The sequence below is a fragment of the Anoplolepis gracilipes genome, chromosome 1 (assembly GCF_047496725.1).
Source record: "Anoplolepis gracilipes chromosome 1, ASM4749672v1, whole genome shotgun sequence".
NCBI lineage: Eukaryota > Metazoa > Arthropoda > Insecta > Hymenoptera > Formicidae > Anoplolepis > Anoplolepis gracilipes.
In genome coordinates, this window is record NC_132970.1 from 7,822,466 (window position 1) to 7,847,360 (window position 24,895).

Here is a 24,895-nt window from a genome sequence, read left to right on the forward strand (position 1 = left end):
TGAATATCGAAAAGGGGTGAATAGGATGTGATATTAAACTCGAATTTGAGCGAACGAATCGGCGACTTCGATGCCTCGCGCCAGTAGAACGGCACCGTCAAGGATCGAAGAAAGAAACCGTGAGCGCAATGTGTCTATACTTCTTTTCAAAGACTTAATTGTGTTTTTCCTAACAATATAATATTTTTCGACGAAAGTAGTATGATCTTTATTCCATCGGTACCAAAAGGTTAAACAAAATATCTTAGTGTTGCTACGATTTTAAATAGCTTCTACGATAACACATAATATCGACTTCAAACCGATACGCATATTAATATATAGTAATGTATTTTAATAAACAAATTAAAGCCTTTTTCATAAATATAGGTTTTTTAAATCTTTATTTAATTATTTATATCTTGATATTCATTTAATTTTAAAAAGTAAAAGTTTTGTGGCAAATTATATCAGATATATTTTTATAATGTAAATAATATTCGTGTCATAATTTAAATATTTTTTGACATTTACATCCGTGAACAAAAAAATTGTAATCTCAAACATACAATGCTGCCATCTCACTGTCAGTGCTAGAACTTGTATAGGATTTCAATATGTTAAAAACTGGCTATAAATAATGTTATATCACAACAACAACTACATATTTATGATTATTTAAGTCAGCCAGATAAAACAAACGTTAAATTCACAATAATTTGTTAAATATCCGGCAAGAATTTTTTACATATTTTTGTTATACATCCTCGTTATGTAATTGATACTAGAGTATTTAATTCATCTGTGTGCATATCAGAAATTAATATTTTTAGTTAAAAATCCGAGTATATGCCTTCCGAGAATAAGACTAAGAGAACTTAACAAAGTTCGCGATTTCTGTCGATAAATCAGTTTAAGCATTCAGTCGATGAAAACGCGGGTGGTTTTGCGGTGTAACAGGTGGTTGAAATTCTCATTCTCCACAGCTTTTTGCTCCTTTATCGGCAAAAAAGGAAAGAATAAGTTCCAGTTTATGAATCGGAGCGCGTTTAACGCTCCTTAAAAGGGTAAAACGCCTCCGATGGCTCTCTCAGCGAGGAAAATTTCCGTGCTTTTACGAGGTCGTGGAATATATTGGTAGAATATATGTGAGAGTCAGCTTTTTTGTGAGATAGAATTGTAACACTCACGAGATTGCTTTGCATTTTGCAAATTTATTTTTTTATTTTCTCGATAGATATACATAGAATCAATCAAAAATAAGTAACAAACACCGTCTTTTGCAAAAATTGTATATTTCAATATTATATTTTCTATCACAAACTCGTAATACATACATACTATTTTAACACGTTAAATGCCATGACGATCATCGATGGTCCCTTTATATTGACACATCATATTAATACACGAAAAAAATGTAATTAACAATATTTAGAGAGTTAAACATCATAGATTGACAATTGATTCAATAACAAATATGGTTGTTAAAAATTACAGTAATTTTAAATTTTATATATATAATCTTTAAAGAAAGAGAAAAAAAAATTTATTTTTTACAAATTTAATTATCCGCGTGGCAGTGAACGTGTTAATTGACAATACTGACCACCGTTGAATTGTAGATTATTGAAAAATAATCATTTATATAATATCTTGTTTGATTTTTATGCTAAAAATATAATTTATAATCAAGATATAGAGTTTAATTAATTAAATAAAAATAGATATATTTACAGAACTCTATTCACATATTATGCATTGTGCTCAACTTAAAAAGAAAGCTTGTTTAACCTATTTAAAGCTTACGAGTCTTTATGAAATGGCGAGGATATAACATAACAATGCATCGAAGAATGCATTAATAATCTTGTTCAAAAAACTATAATTAGTTTCACGCTTTGGCACAAAACAACTTTTATTATTATCGGTAATAATCTTATTTACTTAAACTAGTTCTTATCGTAATTAAATTAATCTATAAAGATAACATTTCATAAATAACAAGCAGCAGCAGCAGCATATTAGTTAGTAACTAGCGTAAATGACTTCCGATACAAGGTTTTCTGCTTCAAGTTCATTCTGTTGAACAGCAAAGTAGTAATATTAATAAAATTTAATAATTTCTGTCGGCTTTCTCATATAGATAACGTAGTAGAAGCTATTTTTTAGGACCTATTTCATGGACAGCGTTGTAATTCTGTCAAATCATCAAAACGCTAGTTAGTTAAAATGCTACTGCTGTTCACTACTCATGAAATGTTAAACGTAATATTTATAAAATATATATAGCTCTAATAATAAATATGTAGTACAATATCACTGCAAAAATCCTGCCACTAATTATTCGTGAATTTATGTAAGTAAATGAGAAAATATGTAAAGTAATATAATAACTATTATTAACACTTACTCCCTACTGGTGGGTTATTTTTTCCGTGATTTTTCTAACAAACGTCAATTTCCCAAAAACAAATAATCATAAAATAATATATTTAAGTAAATTATTTTTCACTCTTTACTTAGAAGGCTCAAAGAAAGTATATAAATTTTTTCAGATGTTTTAAAACACTTTTACATATTAATAAATTTATCGAAAATGTGCTGACACACCTATATAGTTAGAAGGTGTCAAAAACAACAGTACGGAGTAAGTGTTAATCAATTGTGTGTTTCGAGACTTGAGAAAATTACGACTGAAGGTAAAAAAAATCTACCTAATTTGCTTGTTTGTGCCAAAGATAATTTTAAATTTTAATTTTTCTTAATTTAAAATATTTTCCAACTTTTATTTTCAGCAATAATAATCACCAAGGTCTCCACATATCGCCATTAGCACCGAATGGATCTACCGGATTCATTTCGAATTTATCGGAATTTGAATTAGAATTTCGTGGAGCTTGGCAATTCTGATTTCGCGGCAAATCTTCGGCCGAAATCGCAGCGGACTGCTCATTTGTGCTCTTATGCGCCTCGGCATTATTCATCGAGGAGATCGAACTAGTGGGTTCCTGATATCTCGGTCTCTTATCCGAGATCGCCAAAAGCCCGTCGGAATGATGTCTCTTGAGACCGTCTTTCTTGAACAACGAATCATTCGAATGCGAAGCGCGATTGTAAGTTTTGTCTGTAATTACGGAAAGAGGTTGTCGCAGACTTTGAGCTGCAAAGTTGTTTACATTATTATAACTAACGCTCTCCGAATCTTCCGCTACATCTTTTTTTATTATAATTTTATCGTTGATGACTTTAGGTTCCAAGAACATTGTCGTCGGTGACTTTCGGTCACTAGTTGAGCTAATTTGCGGTTTTTGGGTCTCTGGGGAGGACGAGAAGCTCTTTGAAGAGGACGCAGGACTTTGGTCCGGTAACTTGAGTCGACGTTGTGGCTGATGATGATTAGGCGATGACGCCTGTGGATGTTCCGAATGATGACCCTCGTCGCCGTAGCTGGACGTAGAGGTCGACGGACTCAGCAGTGGACTGTGCGGTCTGTGAACCGCGGTGAAAGCTGAGGATTGACCGGTTTTCATAGATGAATCCGTAGCTGGTGGAAAGAAAGGGAAATTGGCAGAGATGCCGGCAGATTGTGGCACTAAGAATGCTAATTCGCCATTTGGCAGTCGACTCGGAATCAATTGCACTCCGTTCGGTATCTGTATTCTCGCGCTACCGTTGTTATTCTCATCCCCATTCTGGAAATCGCTCTGAAAGCCGACCTTTACCTCTGGATAGAGGCGCTCTGGCATGTAGGGTACGTAGTGACTGTAGAATGGAACCATTTGCTGAAGATGGCCCACGCAGCTGTTCAAGTGTGATACCAATCGTTGCTTTACAGCGGGATCGACGTTCTCGAGACGACTGACGTATCGCGATACTTCGGTAGCACATTCGGAAAATCCAGAACGGAATTTCGTTAACACCACCGGATCGTTGGAGACGGCCGTACTCAAATGCTGTCGTTGCATCGTTTGTATATGCTTTACCGTCATTTCGAGGATATCGGCTTTCTCGAGCTTGGAATGTCTAGTTGGCTGTAACAAGAAAAAAAAATTTTTTTAAAATATCAATAGAAATAATTTATAATGTAAAAGAAAATGGCATCACTATTTTATTGACAAAGCACGGATCATTGAGAAAAAATAATTTTCCATTCAAAAAGTTAAAGTATAACATACATCGGTACTGAAGAGAGCTCTGCGTTATCTACAGAAGTGAATTGAAAATACTGGTAAAAGGCAATATGGTAAGAGGAAGCCAAAATGGGATTTCTTCTTATTCAAACCACAGTAACTATCACTGCCCGCGGGACTTGACTTCTTGTCAGGGTTATTGATCCTTCATTGAAGAAATCTACGATGACGCGACACGCCTACGTAATTGACTTGATATGAATTGCTATCGTAATAACAGACTAGCAACTATGGTAGCTAATGCGGCCTATTTTATAGTCAGCCTAAAGGCGAGTAGCACATTCACCTAGATTTGTTATTAAACCGTATGCAATAAATCATAAGCCTGTTTCAATTTAAGTCACGTGTGAATTGCTTGAGGATGTTTATTTCTCGCAAATATACGAATGCAATCTATTGTTGATCCATCAATAATTTAAAAAAATTTTATAAAATTAATTTAATATATAATATTTTTTAATGTTATTTTTTAACAATTTGCCGATTATATAAGTACTTAATCTAATCGTGAGAACGACTTTTGAAAACACATTACGAAGCAGGCTTTCGATATATATTTTGATGGACGTGACCTTTCTCGAATCGAACTTATACTGTCGAAATTCCCAGCCCTTTAGCTATACCAATAACTCAAGTATAGTATAGTTGTCCTTTTTCAAGGGTCCATTGTGTTCTATTCTTCGAATTTTATCCTGTCGGATCATCCCGATGTTCACATTTTTATGGTAAATTTGCGATCATTTGAAGAAGAAAGAGCGTGGGAGTCAGCGCAGGATCATTTATACATTGTAAGTCATAAAAAACTTTTGTAACTTCAAAATAACGATTTAATTTTATGAATGTAATAAAACGAAATAATACGATAAAATTTCAGTTCCATGCGAAATGATGTAGATAATATTGCGTGAGAAAAATATCGCAGTTATTGATTTTTCCGTGAGTGAATTTGACACCCGAGCTCAAAAGCGGAGAAGTGGCACCTGTTAAAGAACTAAGGAAAAAGAAAAGCAGAGGCGTTGCGCATCTCCCTTTTTTTTCGCTGATCCGCACCGTCGTCGCGGATCGGAGCTGGATCCTTAAAGATGATACGGTCAACAAAGAGAGAGGCAGCAACCTGAGATGAGATTTTTTTTTCTTCGTAATAATTATTTCGAGGTTCCCACGAGCATGTGGGGGGCGTTTCGTACGGACGAATGGGACGGACACACCGGAGCGAGCAGGTAGCGGAAGTCATCTGGATGAGAGTAAAGAGAGAGAATGGTGAGAGCGTCTCTTGTCTTGTTATATGCCAGTTTGAGAAATCAATCTCACTATGTTGTGTTACGTATAGCATAAAATCTTCAATCCATAAGAAGAATACATCTTATTTAATTCTAAATTCGAATAAATCTTATTTAAAGAACAAATCTTATTTAATTTATCGATATCTAATTATTCATTCGATTATTTTTATGGTTTTTTGTTTTGCTTCATTTACATTTCAATCATAGCTAAATTTATTTAATCATATTTAAACGTATCGTACGTTTAAGATAATTTTCCCTTATTTTTACATATCAATAATTTTCATTTTAGAAAATATCAAACTTTACTTTCGAAATATAAAATTGCTACTGACTAGTATTCAACAATGATGAAAAATGATAAATGTGATTCCGGAAGTTATAAGTCAGTAAATTAATTTTAAGTGGGCGCGATGATTGAAGGTTCTCTTAAATGTTTCTTCGTCATTTCTTTTTAACCGGTTCGAGTGCCATTGTAAAATCTGTAGAGCAGATTATATACGCTGGTATAGGAATCCAGTTCCATCCGTTCCCACGCGGAGGCATCTCTAAAATACTAAAACAAAACCTATCCCTCCTGCCTCCCTCCTACACACACATACACCTCGTTACGTCCAATGCTCCAGTCTAAAACAGATCCTGTCGCAGAGGATGCCGAGGGAAAAAAAAAGGGGTCCATAGTGGACAACCTGATCAAATACATCCAATATACATCCGTTATGACAACTTCCGCTACCGCACACAATGATCAGTTAGTTCTGCATACGTATTATACTGGGGTCAATATATTTCCCGCAGAAAACTTATATTTTTAAAATATCAAGGCCGATAGAAATAACTGTATTTTGATATCGACATATAGTTTCAAGCATTTCAATTTTATCTCATATGATATTTAATAATAAAAGAAATAAATTTTTTTCTTATTGTTAGATAGAGGATCTTGCAATTAATTTGACCACGTGGTCAAGCGAACAAATTGAAAAAGATACTCAAGATAATAAAAATTTTTAAATTTTAAATGATACATTTTAAATGTTATGTGAAAACGTTTCTGAGCGTCCTTCAAGCGCAATCAAAATAGCACATTGTTTATGCTATCTCTCGTAAAGCGGATCACGTCTCTAGATAAACAGTGTAGAAGTCACGTTTTTTTACGACAATACAGCGCAACATGGTTCTCACGAGAGCAAACAAAAATCATTTGTATATTGACTGGTATGCAATCTTGTGCTATCATTTGAGCGTTTTGCTGATGTAGTTGTTTACTATGGATCTTACTGATCAGTCGAATGATTCAAATATCGTTGAAAATTAAAAGCAAGAATATTAAAATCTAATGAATATCTAAAGAACAATTCTCTAGCGTTAACTAGCTCTTTCCTTCGATTATATTTTCTTACTTCCTGCATTCTAAGGTGACAATAGATAAAAGCTTTTATACTTTATACAAAAGTTTTATATCTTATTACGGAAAGATTATCAAAAATGTGACTTACATCTTTTTCGTTAACGAGTATAAAATTCTTCAGTTCATCGAGATATTGATTAATTCGAGCGCGTCGTCGTTTTTCCATAATCGGTTTGTTGCTCTGAAATAATTGAATTAAGGTTTTTCAAAATACTAAGTAATAGTTGCTTTAATTATTGTGTTATATTAATTTCAAAAATAGAACATATCAATATATTAGTATATTAATTCTTCTCTCGACATAACTAATTTTTAATGCAACAATAAAATTATCAATATCATCTGACATAAAGCATTCATTACCCTCCTCAGTTCCGCTTTCGTCATTCCAGACTGCGTTTGAGGCTCGAATTCCTCCTCGCTGTTCAACATTTTGTAGTTATAGTAATCCACCACTTAGGCAAACTTTCTGATCATCATGAAATTTTCAAACACACTTTATCCGTAATTAATTGCGAATCTTGATAATTATCTTGATTGATTGATTAGTTTTGCAACACACAAAACATTAAAATTAAACGATTTACACTGAAGACACTGCAATTCAGATTCGATAACGTGGTTGACTACCGTTCGAGCATTTAAAACGAAACTTTTACACCAAGCTGGGGAAGTCCATCGTTACTGATGGACGTTCCGCTTGGGGTGTTGAGGGTAACTGTTTGACGTTTTCGATTTCGAAGACCGCATGCCGATGTACTCGTATATTCATGGAGTGGGGCAAAATGCGCCCTGGAGTGGGGTCTTGGGTACCCTAAAGGTGGGGAAGTCCTCGGCCCTCCTGAGACCTGTTGATGTGTGGGAATTCACGCCGTCTGCAGGATATACCTCGTGCAACATAGTCACTTAAATTTAGGCTGCATCCTGTCAAGATAATATCGAAAGCAATTTAAGCGATCTGCAATGAAACAAGCGATACATTTAATTTATTTTTCATTGATACATAACATTATAATATATTGTATATAATATATTAATTGTATATAATATATAATTATAATTAATTATGTATTATAATATATAATTATAATTAATTGTAGTTATTATTCTTCATAAATGGATAACAATTTGTGTTTTGCACATTATATAATTTACACATTTCCTTAAAGTAAAAAAAAAAGGTATATGCAAAAAAAAAAGATATATTACAATTTTTACTTTTATTATATTTTACAAACAGATGCAAAGACATATAAGTTATAGATATTTTTCTGTTTATATTCTAATAATACCGTATATAAAATTCTAATGTTAAATGAAATATTAGAAGTGATTCGATCAATTGCTGCTGTCTGCAAACGCCGCAACGTCGATGAGGAGGGATCGAGTATAACGTGGATCTACTATAGGAGCGGTAAAGCACAAAGGCATGCAATAGAGTATCATCTGACAGAGAAGGGCAAACATTGCGTGCCGACGTGTGTATGTGCATGCGTATGCGCGCGTCATAAGTGTGGCTGGCGCGCGCAATGCTATCCGATGCACGGGTGCATATGAGAGCGTAGAGTCCTTCACGTGGGAATTGTTTTAAAATGCACTGTTATTTACCTGTACAAAGTTACTACTGTTAGCGCAGTAGTGAGTGTTCTGACTATTGACATTAGCGTGTTATTATTTGTAAAATATAAAAGCATAAAATGAAAGAGATATAAAATATGTGTACGTATATCTATATTTTTGCATATTCCATACGAAGCAAAGGTTTATATGATTTATATCTTTATAAAGTTAAAAATAAAATTATTTTTTAAGTTATTAATAATTTTAGCAATTAATATACGTGATGTCCTTATCAGAAAACAAGAATTATTATAGAGATACAAAATAAGAAACGATGATTTTGTATAAAAACATATTTTTAAAAGGATATATAAATACATTATATGTTAAAAAGTCTGCAAACAGCAAGTTTCTCTTTGTTAACAAAATCCGTTACGGCTCTTTTAAGCAGGCAATGACTACCGCAATAAACTTTTATGGCTCGCAATTATTGCATTGTTAAACTTTTGCGTTTGCCTCACAAGTCATTTTAAGTTTTTGGTATATAAATACGTGAAGGTCCTTAAAAGTGATTTATTTCATGTCTCGGCTATTTATTACGAGCTTTCAAATATACGTCACAGTGATGCATTAACTATACATGGAAATATGTAACAATTAATTAACTATTGGCCATAGAAGTAAAATTGATTAACTATTTTGTTGATATTATTTACGGTTATACCATACTTAAAAATTCATTTGTATTCAGAGGAATCTATACAATTATCATTGAAATTATATACGAATTAATTTCAAATGTATTATCTTTTCCAATATAGAGACAAAATTTATTGCAAAAAATAACATTAATGAAAAAGAAATTATAAATTAATAAGATATGTATGGGTAATTATAAATAAAAGAATTATTTCAATGGTGCACGAATCGCAAAGATGCAATCTAGCTACGATAAATTATTCATTTATATAACCAGATGCGTTAAGCAACAAGAAGTCTTTAACGAAGTTACGAATTGTTAGACTATTATTTGAGAAATCAGATCCTTAGGAAATATGACGAGATATTTCAATAAACATGACCAGTCTATAGGCGGAACTTATTTCATGGTCATTTCCGCTTTAAGTGGTCTTTTTTCATTGTGTATCACTGTCTAGATGTTCCACAAATAACTCAGTTCACGTAACAAATGAAAACCCTTCGTATTTGATTTAACGATAAATTTTTGTCTATGACAATCGATTAACAAGCAGCTTTGCCATTCGGAAATCATGCAAGGAATATCAAAATAACACTTTGCTTATCACGAATGATATTTTAATGATTATTTTCGTATTTTATTTCATGTGAAAATAATATTAATCTTATAGACAATTAAGTATTATTAATTTATATGTATATATGTATTTTAAGAAACTTAAAAATAATATTAAGATTTAATAATACTCTAGGGGGCATTATTATTATTATTATTATATAATTATTATAATATAATAATATTATGATAATAATAATATAATATTATTAAAATTTATATTATTATCATGTGTTAAGTTATAGACAAAAGATGTTAATTTCATTAGATTCGAGGTCAAATACCCGTCATATACTGAAAGAACGAACAAGCCCTTTGTAGTTATGTGTTTTATGACCTTGTTTATAGTATCGTCATGACATGTTGAGCTAAACGCAACTTTGTCCCTGAGTCCGGTAGTAATAAAAGATACGGCACACACAAGCCGAAAGAATTGAAAATCGAATGTGTGAAAAATTTTGAACCATTTTTTATTCTTAAATTTGCATTTGCAATCTTTCAGTCTAATCTTTTGAAAATATAACACGAATTTAACAAAAAGTACCGCCGACCATAAATCCTTTTACTCTGATTTTTTATAATATAGTTATTTGCATTATTTTATTGTATACACAGTAACAGATATGCTTTTTCACATGAATTTAAACGCATGTCCTTGTGTGTATATTGCGGTACAATATAGTAGTATGTCTTATACAATATAATTATAAAAAGTCAGTTTACGAAAATTTATTATTTACATCTTCACACACTTATATTTTTATTTATATATTATAAACAATATATTATAAATTTATTATTTATATTTTTACATATGTATTATATTTATATTTTCAGCGCTTTATTAAATATTATAAAAATTTTGATTAAGAGAGATGGAAGATAATTAAAAAAGATATGAAATAATGATTCAGCGATGTATCCGGAAATATAATTTTATTTGTACTCGTTACAAAACAAACAATTATATGTGGATTCATAAGCAGAGATAAGCAGCATTTTACATAAACACTTTGCTATATATTCATTCGCGAAAAGGATCCTTTCTCTTTTTCCCATGATCCATAATTTCCCATAAATATTCCAACCTAGCTGTCATAACGGAAGGCGTTCGGTCAGATGTCACGACCTTCTCATTAACCCCGAGAGGCTGTGAGCCCAGAGAGTACTTGGCTTGACCACAAACTTCTCGAGAAGGATCAAGAAGGCGCGCCATGGTTTAAATTTGGAACGCCCATCTTCCGATCCTGCTGCTTTTGAGGTTCGATCTCGGGATGCACCTGCAGCTTGCACCCACGCAGCCGTAAGATCTCACAGGAAGGACTACGTTACCCTTAAATCCCGAATCTTCATTTCCGCTTGTAATGAATCCCTCGAAGCTGATTTTCCTTCCGTTTAAAAAGAATCTTCCTCCTGACTTGAAAATTTGTATTTAATTTTTGCATCAATTACATTTAATACAAAATATATTGATTGAAAAAATATCTAATAATAGAAAAAATATTGTAGGTCCTCGCTCAAAATATTGAGGAACTAAGGGCCGATTTCACTAACGTTGGTTAAGTTTAATCTCGGGTTAAACTACATCTTTGTCTCTTTCAGATACGTTCAAGAGAAAAAGCATATATGAATATATATAATTTGATCCGAGGTTAAAGTTAACCGATGTTGGTGAAATCGGTTCTAAAATATCTGAGCATTAATACATATATAAAGCCAACCCTATTATTGGCGGCAAAGCATGCAAACCGACTCAAAAAATGCATGCGTGGGGTTGATGGGACGACATCTGGATTGTCGCTCTCGGGAAACATGCAGTTGTAAATGCAGGAAAATATAACTCGTTTCCGTGGGAGTTCGATAAAAAAACACGTCGCCTCGCGTAGGCGGCATTATTTACAGCATTTTGCCATTTGTTTCTTCCAAAAAAGTGACATTTGGACAAAATACTTCCGCAGGTAATTTTTGTCTTATTAAAACTTTAATATAACACGCAATTCTCAAATTGTTATAAATGGAAATAATTGAAAATAAAATGTCAAAACTTAAATTTTTTTTTCTATTTAATATTATGTTTTGAATATTTTATAAATCTAATAGTAAATAAATGACTTTATTACCAACTACAAATTAATTTCAGGAATGAAAGTAGAAAGCTGGAATATGATTGAAACTTTATACGATATAACTGCGTCATCGAAGTAACACGAACATCTTTGATATACAATAGTTTTCTGAAAATCCTGATCATGAAACGAAAGTATTCCATTGAGATGAATTGGGTCAGTAGGTTTCATCGCTGGGAATCAGGTCGTGTGCTGGACAAACGTAAAGAAAAATATTTTATAATAGAAGACTCGTTCAGGTAACGTTTCAATTCAATTTACTCGAAATAATATATTTGTAATGATTAGTTTTCAAGATATACAAAAAAATGAAAAAAAAGAGGAAAAAATATGTATATATATTCATTTCAAAGATTAAAAAAAATACTGATAAAAATAGCTTTTATATTTTTTTTTCTTAATTTTTGTCGAAAAATAATTAACAATTCTGCGTTTTAGCTAGTAATTTATTGACTTATTTATTTATTATATTCTATAAATCTTTATAAATTAACAATTTTTTATTTTATTATAATTTATAAATTTTTAAAAATTATTTTATTGTAGCTTATAAATATATAAATAATTATAAAAAGTTTGTCTTATATAAAATTATAATATAAATTATAGCTTCTCGCAATATGCTTACACTCATGCATCCGATGCGGGTTGTATCCCCATCTTACCCTCTTGCGTAAGTATCGAGGACACGGAGAGGGCCGTTCCATTCTCGCGTACCCCTTTCCGGAGTGGCCGTCTTTTGCCTTGGCTCGCAAAAGTTCGTGCCTGCACGACGCTTACGAGCTTACGGTGAGGGATCACCTGGCGATGGTTCCCACGTTTCTGCGATTCGCGTTCGGCATCACCCTTTTGCCTTATATTCCATCGTGTCGGTGGATTCCGGGTGCCCATAATGGCGAGCACGCAAAGGGCACAGGAGAGAGAGGTCTGTGGAAGGAGTGAAAAAAAAATATGCGAAAAGAAAAGGAAACGAGCCGTGCCTCGTGCATCCATTATGGGGGTCTGACCGCTATAGCGGTGCGCGTGGCTGACACACGAGGAACCCGCGCGGGATTCGATGTTTTATTAAGAAGGGAGGAAGGAGAAAACGGTGTTAAAATCGGACCGTGCGGCGACGAATACGGATTTGCATAGAAAGGTTGAAATTTTGTGTCCTTGCCAGGGCCATAACTGTTTTCCTTTGAGAATCGTGGGAGGCTTCAGATCCGCGGACTTCTGTGGGAATATTTTATACTGTATAAAGCCCCTCTCCTTCTCTCTCTCTCTCACTCTCTTTCTATCTCCTTGGATCGTATCTTCTACGAGATCGCACACTGATTTTACTAATAGCATAAGATTATTTTAAACTATATGGATCATATAAAATTATAGAATCTTATGTTATTATAAAGAGAAGACAATTTTGAAACAATTAAACTACAAAGCACATATAATCACAACGATTTAATTTCTTTTTGACACATTACAATCATAACGTACTTATGTATATAATCTACATATCTAGATAATCTATATGTACGTGTAAGTCAATATTAAAAATATATAATATATTTTAATATAATAACCAATATATATTAAAGCTAATATGTCACGACCTCGTTGAAATCATTCAGCGGCCGATCTTTAGGAAACACGATCTGTTTAGTCTTCGGCCAACTAAAAAGGTCCCTTTGCCACACATTGATGGGATTATAAGATTTCTACTGGTTGTTTAGTCAAAAACACAATAATCCCTGTAACGGCACAAGATTGTTTTTCTACTGTTCTCTTTACTATTTTTATATGCCCGATAATACGAAAGAGGCGAGAGCAAGCTGCGCGTTTATAAATTAAGCATTTGCGTGCTATAGTCTTTTATTTATAATTGATATTCTTCATCTGAATGATTCGACGATAATTATTTTAACGAATTGACAAAAAAATAGAAATAAAAAAATAGTACAAAATCTTTACTGTTTTCTTGTTAAATTATCACAACATAATTGCTTCCTTTCCAATGAATTAAACGTTACTTATAACACGGTATTATCTCGTAAACACTTCAGTGACGCGAGAATTAAAATCAATATTCTCAAGTCTCAGCATCTTTGCCAAAAAAATTCGGACACATATGAAAGAACTGTCTTGCGAAGAACTCGCATTGCGTCGCGCGATCTCGAGTGTACTCGAGAGAGAGAGAGAGAGAGAGAGTGAGAGAGAGTTCCGGATGCGCTATTACGGCAACGAAACAATGGAGGAGGGTCCGCAGGCTGGCTGGGTCATGGGGGTCCAGTTTCGGTCGCGGACTGTCGTCGCCTGTGATTCCGGCGGAGGTCGCGGTGCAGCCAGCGGCAGGTTGCTGCTGCAAGCGTTTGCGAGCCTCAACATCGTAGCAGTAACAAGGCAGCAACCTTGCGGCAGCACTCCTCGCAGCTAGGCGCCCCGAGAGAGGAGCTGGTGAGAACACACCGCGCAATGCGTTCCCACCATCGTCCTCGGGCATCTTCGGTAACCTCTTCGGTAACACTCGGGTTCTGTGTGCGCACCGCGTTCTCGATATCGGCTACCGTCAAGGGCCCTTTCCGCTACGGTGCCCCCCCCCCCCTCGCAGGCCCGGCTCTGAGATGCCGGAACAGGTCCAAATGGTGTTAGTTGATCCCTCGCTCAATTTTTTCAGCTTGTCAATTTTTCCGCAGAAACTTCGAAGATTCAAGCTTATGCAAATTGCAATTATTGTATTAAAATGTTTTTTTTTTTACACAAATTATATATATAATAATTAGCAATATGTGTGAAGACATTATACTATTTTTTATGCAATAGTATAAAAGATAATTAATTAATTTTGATTAAAAAGTTATTTGACCTAAACAAATAAGTTTTTATCGTATTAATCTTAATTTTAAAGACATAAATAGTAATAATAATTTTAAGGAAGGTTTATTGTGGATTAATCAAGGATTTTGCAGTTTAAGTGTATTTTTAAATATAAAAGCAGTAAAAGGCTGAGAGGTATCAATAAATATAAATAATATTTATAATTAAGATTTATAAATAATATTTATAATTATCCTCTTTAATTACGAATGGATGACAAAAGAAAGTAGGTAATAATGTAATGATATAACCATGTTTTTGTAACAATAATAATGTTTATTAACGATAATAATTTTCTTTTCACTGCAGCAATTGGTTTAATTATGAATGTAGCTTTCGAATGTAGCTTCATGCAATTTTTTCGCACGAGGTTATTGAATGCTGTCAACCTTCAGTAAAAAATTTGTCAATACGAACGAGTTGGTTCCTATACCTAAACCGGCTCGTCGAAATTGTAGATTACTGGTTATTTTACTGTGAGAAGTTCGTACTTGAGTTGCAACTTTCTGCATATGTAAATAGAATTGATGAAAAATGCAAATGATCACATAAAAAAGGTTTTTCGACCATCGAACTTTGGCATTTTGACACTATCATTCCCAGCAAAAATTCAATTGAATTATCAATCATGATATAAAGGTTCTTTTGGAATTAAAAATTCTTTTGAATTCAAAATTAATATATAAAGAAAGGAAATAAGAGCCAGCGCGGTAGCTAGGACGCATGTGTTTACATTAAAATAAATTCAGTGTAATTATAATTGAATTAAAACGCTAGATATTGAACAACTATGTTCTACAACAACAGCCAATATAATAATGCAATATTTATGATCTATTTTAAAACTGTTCAATTTAAACGTTTGATCTCTCTTTTGCGATTTATCTGATAATTTGTCACGATAAAGGAGACATATCTAAGAAATAATTATCTAGTAGAATCACTCAGGACGAGCTATGTTTTTTGACTTTCCTAAAAATTTTTATTCTTCTAAAATTTTCTATTTGCAGTACATATATGATAATTATATAAAAATAAGCTAATTTGAAACAAAATATATATGCTCTAATTATTTAATTTTCTTATAAAAAATTAATCAAAAACTTTTTTATAAAAATTGTTCTCATTTTTATATGTTTGGTTTTATACATTAAATCAACAATGAGATGACGTGGTACTCTTTTATTGGGAGATGTAGAAATAAAGAGTACAAACACATCGATAGTAAGTTCGCTGCATCTGCTGCCTGACAAACTCGTGCTGTTTCGAAAGCTGGGGTGCAAACAATGCATCGGTCTTGCACGGATTGCAAGAGCACCCCTCCTTATAAGATTTTTCGATTCTCTTATTGCCAGAGACGCTGGCACGCGCCGAGACATCATCTGCCATTTGGATTATTGATTTTAGAACTGCAGCTGATGTAAAGATATATTTCTACATTAACACATTACCATAATGTCTGGATAATAATTTCAGAAATAATCTAATGTTATGTTTCTTCCAATACTGCAAATATTAAATAATTATAAACATTATTAGAAATATTTTTTAATTGCAGTATAGAAGAGCAAATGTTTTACATGTGTTCTAGATATCAACGATCAGTATCGTTAGCCATCCGGAAGTTCAATATATAAATCGGATTAGATAGCAACATCCGATATAACATATCGTCAGATTTTTAAGGCATTATGGAATTTAATACCTACTCTTGTTTATTTTTCATAACACCGTAATAAACGTATAGAAAATCAAACTATCTCATAATGTCAAATCATTCATCTGAATTTCCGTTTTGGAATTTTCATCGACGAAAGCAGATCACTTTCTCGTGCATGCAAGACGAAGAATATTCCCTTCGCACAATTTTGTAAGAACCCACCCTTCTTGGATCCCCGTTAAAGAGACCGCAAACCGGCGAGCAAAGAGGGAGCAAGGACAATACGTTGCGCAAAATGCTTTTCTTGCTTGGCTGCAGAAGGGGAAGTCTAGCACGCGACCAACGTCACCTGCCCGTTGCGCGACCTACTGAAGTTCTTATATCGATTTTCTTGAGTGCAGCTGCGACGTCGTGCTTCTTGCGTCGGTCATCAGACCGAGACGTGTATGGAGTGATTATCTATGCGCGTCATATGGCATAAACGTTGAGATTCTTCGTTTTACACGGGATTCAAGGGAAACTCCATCAGGCTTCTTGTTGCGATATTATGCACTTGCTGCAGTCTTTCGAAACTGAGTAAAATTCAATCGAGGCGTGTTATACAAGGTCCCTTGAGTAAGCCGACAAACTTGTAGAATGTGTTGTAGAGAGGTCATTCTAAGCAAAAAAATTTATATACATCATAGAACAATTTAACTCAGTTATTGAAACGTAGAAAATTGTATTAATATTGTAATAGACAAAAAATACCAGACATTTATCATTTTTATATAAATATGAATATTATTCTCTAAAATTAAATCGAAGCATAAAAATAATGTGACTTTATTTATCACTTTGAAATAGTCTACTAAATGTATCATAAAATTTGTAGTAATAATAATAATAATAAATAGCTATATACGTGACAGTCTTTGCATTATCCAATCGCCAATTTTTTAATGTCAAATAAATATTTGAGATGATATTGCGTATCTAATGGAAACGTACTTTCAACGAGGCGGCGCCGGAGGCTGTTGTCAGAATTTTGCATTAGTGACAAAATATACTACTCAAAACAAAAAGAATTAAATTCTTCATTCTCAATCAAATTGATCTATAATGTATATAAACCTTTTTGTTTTAAATGATCTCTAGAACACATTTTAAAGTTTGTTGATTTGCTCGCAGGACTCTTTGTATAAAAATTATTTTGATTTTAAAATTTATTATACTGTTATTTAAATATTATGATTTAATAATCAAAGTAAAATAAAGCAAATTGCGAAATTTAAATATTTTAAGAGACAAAAATTGTTGTATAGCGATATAAAAAAATACATCGAATTTAGAAATAATTGAACAATATATTTATAATCTCTGTCAACGTCTAATGATAACAGAACGTTTGCGGTAGATGAAATCAAGTACAATCGATCGTTTTTGCGCTCGTGGCCGATCGAGGGGTGTAGACACGCGAAGTCACACGATGGAATTTCACCTTGAAAATCGAGGGCTTCTTGATAGATGACCGAAAAATTCCAGGTGTAAAAGACACCGGCCCAAAAAGGGACGCGTGCCGTTTTCCCATGTATATCTGGCCTCCCCTTCAATCCTTGTTATGCGCCGCGTGCGATTCCACCTCATTCTTCTTGCACGATTTCTCCCTCTTTCCTTCTGCTCCCCTTGATCTGGAGTCGTCAGACTCCACGTTTCCTCCCCTTAATCTCAGCACCCTACAGATGTCCCGTTTAAGATTTTGGACCCCCTTCGTCGCACGACGTCATGCCAGATGACGTGTGCCTGCTGTGACGTCACAAACATGTGCCGAGCTCTTGTGACGTAAGGAACCGGCAAAGTACAATGATCCTTTTTTTCGAGTACGTCGTTCTAGGTGAGACATATATACCTTGGGTCGTGGGATCTCCTCGAATTTACGCAGGGAATTACGAGCAGATGCGTTATGTAGCGATACGCTATAATTGCACACGTAGCATGGCTTTATCAAACATTCTATTAGTTTTTTACGATTTATTTTATTTCACTTCAAATATAAATACATTCATATATATGTTGAAAGTTTCTATTTTTTTGTCAGATAAATAAACAATAGTTTGAACAACTAATAAAAATCAGCAATATGTTGATAAAAAAGTTAACAATGTTATGTGTACTAATTAAAACAATGTTTAACTGATTTTACTTTAAAGTTGTTAGAGTTTATGTAGCGCGTAATTTGTTATAATTAGCAAAGTATAACAAATGCAAATTTAATCTAATATCCTCCGTCAACGTTAAATATAATCGATAAAGCATTCAGCTCGTTTCTTTTTTGCGAGCAACTGTCTCGCGACCCTTTGCCCTCGAGTCTTTCAAGACTAGGTCAATGTTCTGAAAAGTGAAGGATGTCGGACAGCAGCTGTAAAAGTTGTCTTGTTATTGTTAAATTTCGGATTATGCAAAATATTCCGTGACGTTCTACAACGTAGCTTAAGTGGAACACGGATTTGCATCTGAAGACGAGATCTTGTCCTGCGTCAGATAATTAGAAATTTCTTTGTACGCATTGATGTTCTTGCTACAGAAAAACGAACAATTTCTTTTGCGAGTCATTCGCGCACAAACCTTCACACGCCAAAGTGTTGTCCCACACTTCAATCACACTTGTGGCGAATTTGATTTTATACGTGTCGTTATTTGGACGATTACGAACGGCTAATAAAAAGTTTTATAAAGAGATCTTATATTACACTTAAAAACTGTTTAAAATAATATAACGCACTCGTTCATCATGTCATCGTGTTGGGGTTCGCTTACCATGAGAAATGCAGTTAACCCGTCCAGGTGGTTTCGTGACGCTCACGACATATGTCTGATTATTGTATTATCGTTATGGGAACGCTTTCATTTTGATACACCAGCAAAATGTTCCAATTATTTCTAAATTTTATGTATTATGCAATATGATCTTTAAAATAAATTTCATATATTCATTTATATTTTATTAACTATATTATTTTTAGCCTATTAAATAGCTATTTCTTTAAGAAACTATAAGGAACATTGATTGTGTGCATCCATACAATATTATAATTATATAATAATTATGGCATATAACTGAAGATTTTTAAATTTATTTTTCAATATTGAAATATGTGTTAAAATTATCAATCAAAATCATCAAAATTATCGACTTTATTCTTTATTGCTAATGTCACAAGCAATATTTTTAAGCATTACATATCTTACTATAGAGACAATTCTTATTCTTATTATAGCCTGCATCAAATTTTACGAAAAATAAGTATTAATTATCATAAACATTGTCGTGGATTATATGACTATCGTGATGAGAATAAGCGATGGGTTATCAGCGTAATTCCCATGGATGCTTCAACACCTGGCAGAATGTAGTCGTAGTCGAGAAAGTTTTGTCTGAAAAAAGAGACAAGATCGGATCTCAGTTTGTGGCGAATCGTTTGTTCGGGTAGACAATAATTGTCTGTTAATAACGTCCGGTAGGGCGCTGACACACATGGCAAATAGTTTAACTCGTGACAGATGCTGTTACGAGTAACATGCATCGAGGTGACTCTTATAATACTTACAAATTATTTCTTTGGAACAAAGATATAATAAAAAATGATAAAATAAATTAAAATAAATACACATTATTTAAAAGTTTTATGTAAAGATATGTACATTATTTTTTATCTCAATTGTTAATTACTAATTAAAATTTTTTTTTTAAATAACTTTTTTGTGATTAATTTAAATGTACAGTATTATAATCTTAATGATATTATAAATTTTGTATATCTGCAAACACAATGATAATTGTGCGTATTTCATAACTACTTAAAATAAGTTTCAATGTAAATTATAACTAATAAAAATTAATATATAAATATTATAATTAAAAATGTATATATTTTGCTTATTTAAATATTAAATTAATATACATACTTATATTTCTTTCTAAAAAATCCGTGAAACCTCGAACTCGAATATATCGAAATGTTGCAGCCTCTTTTTTTTTATTTATTTGGTTATTAGTTATCAAGTTTGTGTGCTGCTTCATTCATGTTGTCTGCAGCTGTCAAACTATCAATTTTGACAGTTTGTTTGACAGATATTTGAAGAAGAGGAGAATAATATAGGAAGATATGAGAAACTAGGAGAGATTGAGAAAGAGAGAAAGGGGGGAGGGAGACTAAATTATTTATCTATAAATGTGTGTGTGTATTTCGATTGAAAAGGATTTAGTGAGAGCAATATGAGACAGAAAGAGAGAGAAAGAGAGAGAAAGAGAGAGAGAGAGAGAGAGAGAGAGAGAGAGAGAGAGAGAAAGAGAGAGAAAGAGAGAGAGGGGAGGAAGGTATGAGTTATTTATGTATATATATATATATACATACATATATATATATATGTATATATATATATATGTGTGTGTGTATAACTAAATATATAAACTGATTACGTACAATTAATTAGTGATTTTTTACTCATCTCTATCTTTTTTTTTGTACTATTAGTTTAACTTAAGTCTTTTTTTATTTGTCTTTCTTGTTTATTAGAAAAAGAATTATTGAAAGCACGCTTTCAATTTGCTTTCGAATGTCTGAAGATAGTTACGTAATTAAAGGGAATAAAAAATTTCGCCTTTAGTCCGTACAGTACATATGAGGGACTATTGTTGATTTACTTTGCATCCAGTGATCATACTGAGGAACATCTAAAACGTATTCTTCATCTCTCTAAGATTATTGATAAAGAATATTGGATATCGCATCATCAAAGAGAGAGCTTAATAATTTGAAGGTAGACAGTAGCAATTTGAAGGAATACAATAATAATTTATATTAAAAAATTAAATTTTCATATTTTTTTAAATCAGTCATTATTAAAGATAATTGATATTTACAGTAGTTTATGTGCATACATTATTCGAAATAATGATATTGTGAATCTTATATCATATTTTTAGTTTTGACTACCTGCAAAGTTTTTCATTTATCCACTAAAAACTGTTATAACGTCGAATAAATTACAGTTAAGCTATCGTAATCGACGTTAGACATATTATAAAGATATGTAAATTGTTATATGACCTATAATTTTTATTTTCGTTTTCACTATTTTTTTATAAATATTATAGCCATCTTTCCGTCACTATGGTCATCTTTTCCTTAAAAGTTGGGTAAGATGGCCAATGCTTATGTTGTACTATTTTGATAATATAAAATTTCTATTAAATATTTTTCTTTTAATTTCGATAATATTACGTAATTTAAGCTGAAGTGAAGATAATATGTCAAACACTATTAAAAAATAACACAAATTAAAGTATGTTTTTTGCATTTTAAAAAACTATGGCCATCTTACCCGAGTTTACCCTATGTATGCTGTCTGGATTTATTACAGACGGTTTTCTTGAACAAAAGATTTTTTGTTTAAATATTTATTAAAAAATTTATTGCTCTTGAACTTGTGAATAGTAGTGTATATATGAAAATATAACAAAAGATAATTGAACGAGAAAAAAGAAAGATAAAATTTATAGATATAAAGTGTAAACACTGTTTACTAATATGGATATATAAATTCTTAACGTGTAATGAAATCGACAGACGGGTAGTCATTTGTATTTTACAGAAAATAAGTTAAACACACGCAATTACAATCGCATGAAGTTCATGCGTGCAATCTATGTCATTGAAATTTTATTATCTATTCGACGGGATTGCAAGATTTTATAAAATATTTTATCAACTTACCAATTAATAATAATTGTCCGTCTTGCATCTTAGTTTATGCAAAAAAACATGCGGTCTCCCCTTAACTAAAATCTTGAAATAGTAAAGATGGATTAACAAAACTACTGAGCTATATCAGTACATACAGGTCAGATCTACCAAATCGTAGAAAATTAGAAATCTTTACAAACGGAAATCTAACACAAACGTAGCGGCATAAGCAGACTATCTGCTATGTCTGTCTATATCTAATGTCTTAGTAAGAATCCGTGGTGGGAGTTTGCATTTCTCACAATCTGACAGTTCTGTGATATACATTTGTTTTGAAATTTTTTCCATGTTATTAAACTTTGTAAGCTTATCCGTCTTTCTGTTGTTTAGATAATATCTTGTTTAGAAATAACAGGCCAGATAAAATATAAGCTGCTAGAATAAAAAATAATTTTTATGTAAAAATTGATTTAAATAAATAATGAGTTATTTTTCTAATAAAATTTATGCAAGAGAAAACAATTCGATAATAAAGATTTGATATTTTTTTGCTTAAAACATTCCGGCCATAAAGAACAAAATATTATTCTGCATTTTTATCATCGAATCGCTTAAATATTATAACTAAAGCTGCATAAAACAAAATTTGATTTTTTTCTATAACATTTTAATAAATTATAGTAAATATGTTTAAAAAGTAAAAGAGTACTTACGTAAAAAATTTTCTATTTTATATTTCTTTGATAACACAAGATTACTTTTGGGGACAAAATTTATTTTAATCTAATATCACAATTTATTAAAATATTAATATCATTTCTAATATAATATTATAAAATATTATAAATTATAATATTATAAAATTAATTGATTTAAACTATTTTTTGCTGATTTTATGAGTAAAGAAGAAAAACTCACTCATAAAAAGGATACATACATACTGAGTGGATTGCTATCTTTGTCAAGGATTTGCTGATCAGTTGATATCTTATAGTATTATATGAAACAATTATCTACAATAATTAACTAAATCGCAAAAAAAGAAACAAAATAAGTTTCCGTTTTTTTACTTCTTTATTTACATTTTATACATGTTATCATCTATTTAATGCAGATATTGTTCAAAATACTGCCCTCTTGCAGTAATGCAAGCATTACATCTAGCACTAACTGCATTAATTGCAGCTAGACATTGTTTTGGTACAACTGACTAAAGACTGATTAAGAACTCGTAGGGAAAAACAATAATGTAAACAAACAAAAGAATGTAAAGAATAACATCAAGTGTTTACATATGTAAAGAACCTTGAAGCAGAAAGTTTATTCGGCGCCAATCAACTCAAGAGAGTAATTGACAATAAGAGATTGAATTTTTGTGATTTTCTCCAAAATGGAACAAAACCGAGCAAAGCAAAGGATTTTTTGTCTTAATTTTTCCGTCCTCTACACGCTCCCGAAGTTTTGCCATTTAAATTGGGGACACCCTGTATAAGGAATAACGCGCGCGTAGCGCGCGCATGTGATGTCTAGTATAATATAAACATTGCAAATAAATAAAATTAATAAATTAGATAATTATAATATATATAATAATTCCATGCACTTTTATTTTACTTATTCATTTTACAGTATTTCATGATTCTTTAAATACACATTTTTATTTAAACAATTTTTTTTATTAATAAAAAAATTTATATTTATTTAACCATTTGTAGGTAAATATATGAATGAAATAATAATTTCATTCATGTATCGTGCATCGGTTGTAACTTTCCATACCCAGAGATGAAACTGACTGAAGCTTAAAGAAGACTTGGATAGAGGGCAATATGTGTAAGATAAACTGAGTTGATGTAACAGAACTGTTTAGATATTAGTCTTGTAATCAATTTTCAAAAAAGAGAAAAATGAATGCTTTTTTATATTTTCTATTATAAAGTATAAATATAAAATTTATTAATTACTATAAAATATAAAATATAAAAATTTGTTTTCTATTATAAAAAAAGTTATCATACAAACACACACACACTCTGTTAATTTTGTTGTCATAATTATTTAAAAATACATAGAAATATATTGTTATAGTTTTAATATTATTTACTATTTATTATATATACTTTATTATACGTACATATATGCATATAAATATATAATGAAGTATAAATAATAAATAATACTGGAACTAATACAATATATTTCTATGTATCTGTAACTAATTATGACAATGAAATTAAGAGAGAGAGAGAGAGAGAGAGAGAGAGAGAGAGAGAGTGTGTGTGATATTTTTTAAAAATCTGAACACATAATGCGTTTTCGTCTGAATTAAAAATTAGACAATAATAAATAATAAACTTCCAAAATTATTTCATTGACCTAAAAATATAAGAAATATATAATATTAAAGATTTATTATATTTACTTAAAAAGTACAGCTTTTGTCTTTATGAAATAACGATTTAAGGTCTAGTCTGCTTTCATCAAAATTTTACCTTTATAATCGCCTTGCAAATTCTGGGCATACAATTTACACTAATTGTAAAGAAAATGGCTTTAGAACGTACTAGAAATATTTGGTGTGAAAAGAGAAACTTTAAACGATGTACTGAAAATGACAAGACTAAGGAATTCGAGTCCTTCTTGATAGAATAGATCTTCCTCTATAACATATGAAAATGTCAGGCAGTTAGCTCTACGAGATAGAATGGAACGCACAATTTTGTAAAGTGTTGTTCGTTGTTAATATCTATGTATGTCACGATTTTAAAGTGGAGCAACATACTGCA

The 24,895-nt window shown here is 31.8% G+C and overlaps 1 protein-coding gene across 1 annotated transcript; it reads right to left on the reverse strand.

Moving 5' to 3' along the window:
* Positions 1 to 1,255: 1,255 nt before the first annotated feature.
* Positions 1,256 to 7,602, reverse strand: Dpn (bHLH protein deadpan). Its single transcript, XM_072894949.1, has 3 exons — positions 7,230 to 7,602; positions 6,955 to 7,047; positions 1,256 to 4,013 (listed from the first exon to the last, which is right to left on the reverse strand). Exons 1-3 carry the CDS (start codon positions 7,296 to 7,298, stop codon positions 2,787 to 2,789), a joined length of 1,389 nt encoding a protein of 462 aa, XP_072751050.1. The 5' UTR covers positions 7,299 to 7,602; the 3' UTR covers positions 1,256 to 2,786.
* Between the last annotated feature and the right edge of the window lie 17,293 nt (positions 7,603 to 24,895).

What these genes read in the sequence shown, in the direction of transcription:
- Dpn (XM_072894949.1), bottom strand. Translation starts at nt 7,298, where the DNA reads ATGTTGAACAGCGAGGAGGAATTCGAGCCTCAAACGCAGTCTGGAATG. An exon ending in CGAAAGCGGAACTGAGGAGG is followed by an intron (nt 7,048 to 7,229) that starts GTAATGAATGCT and finishes CAATTATTTCAG; the next exon opens with AGCAACAAACCGATTATGGA. An exon ending in TACTCGTTAACGAAAAAGAT is followed by an intron (nt 4,014 to 6,954) that starts GTAAGTCACATT and finishes TTCTTGTTACAG; the next exon opens with CCAACTAGACATTCCAAGCT.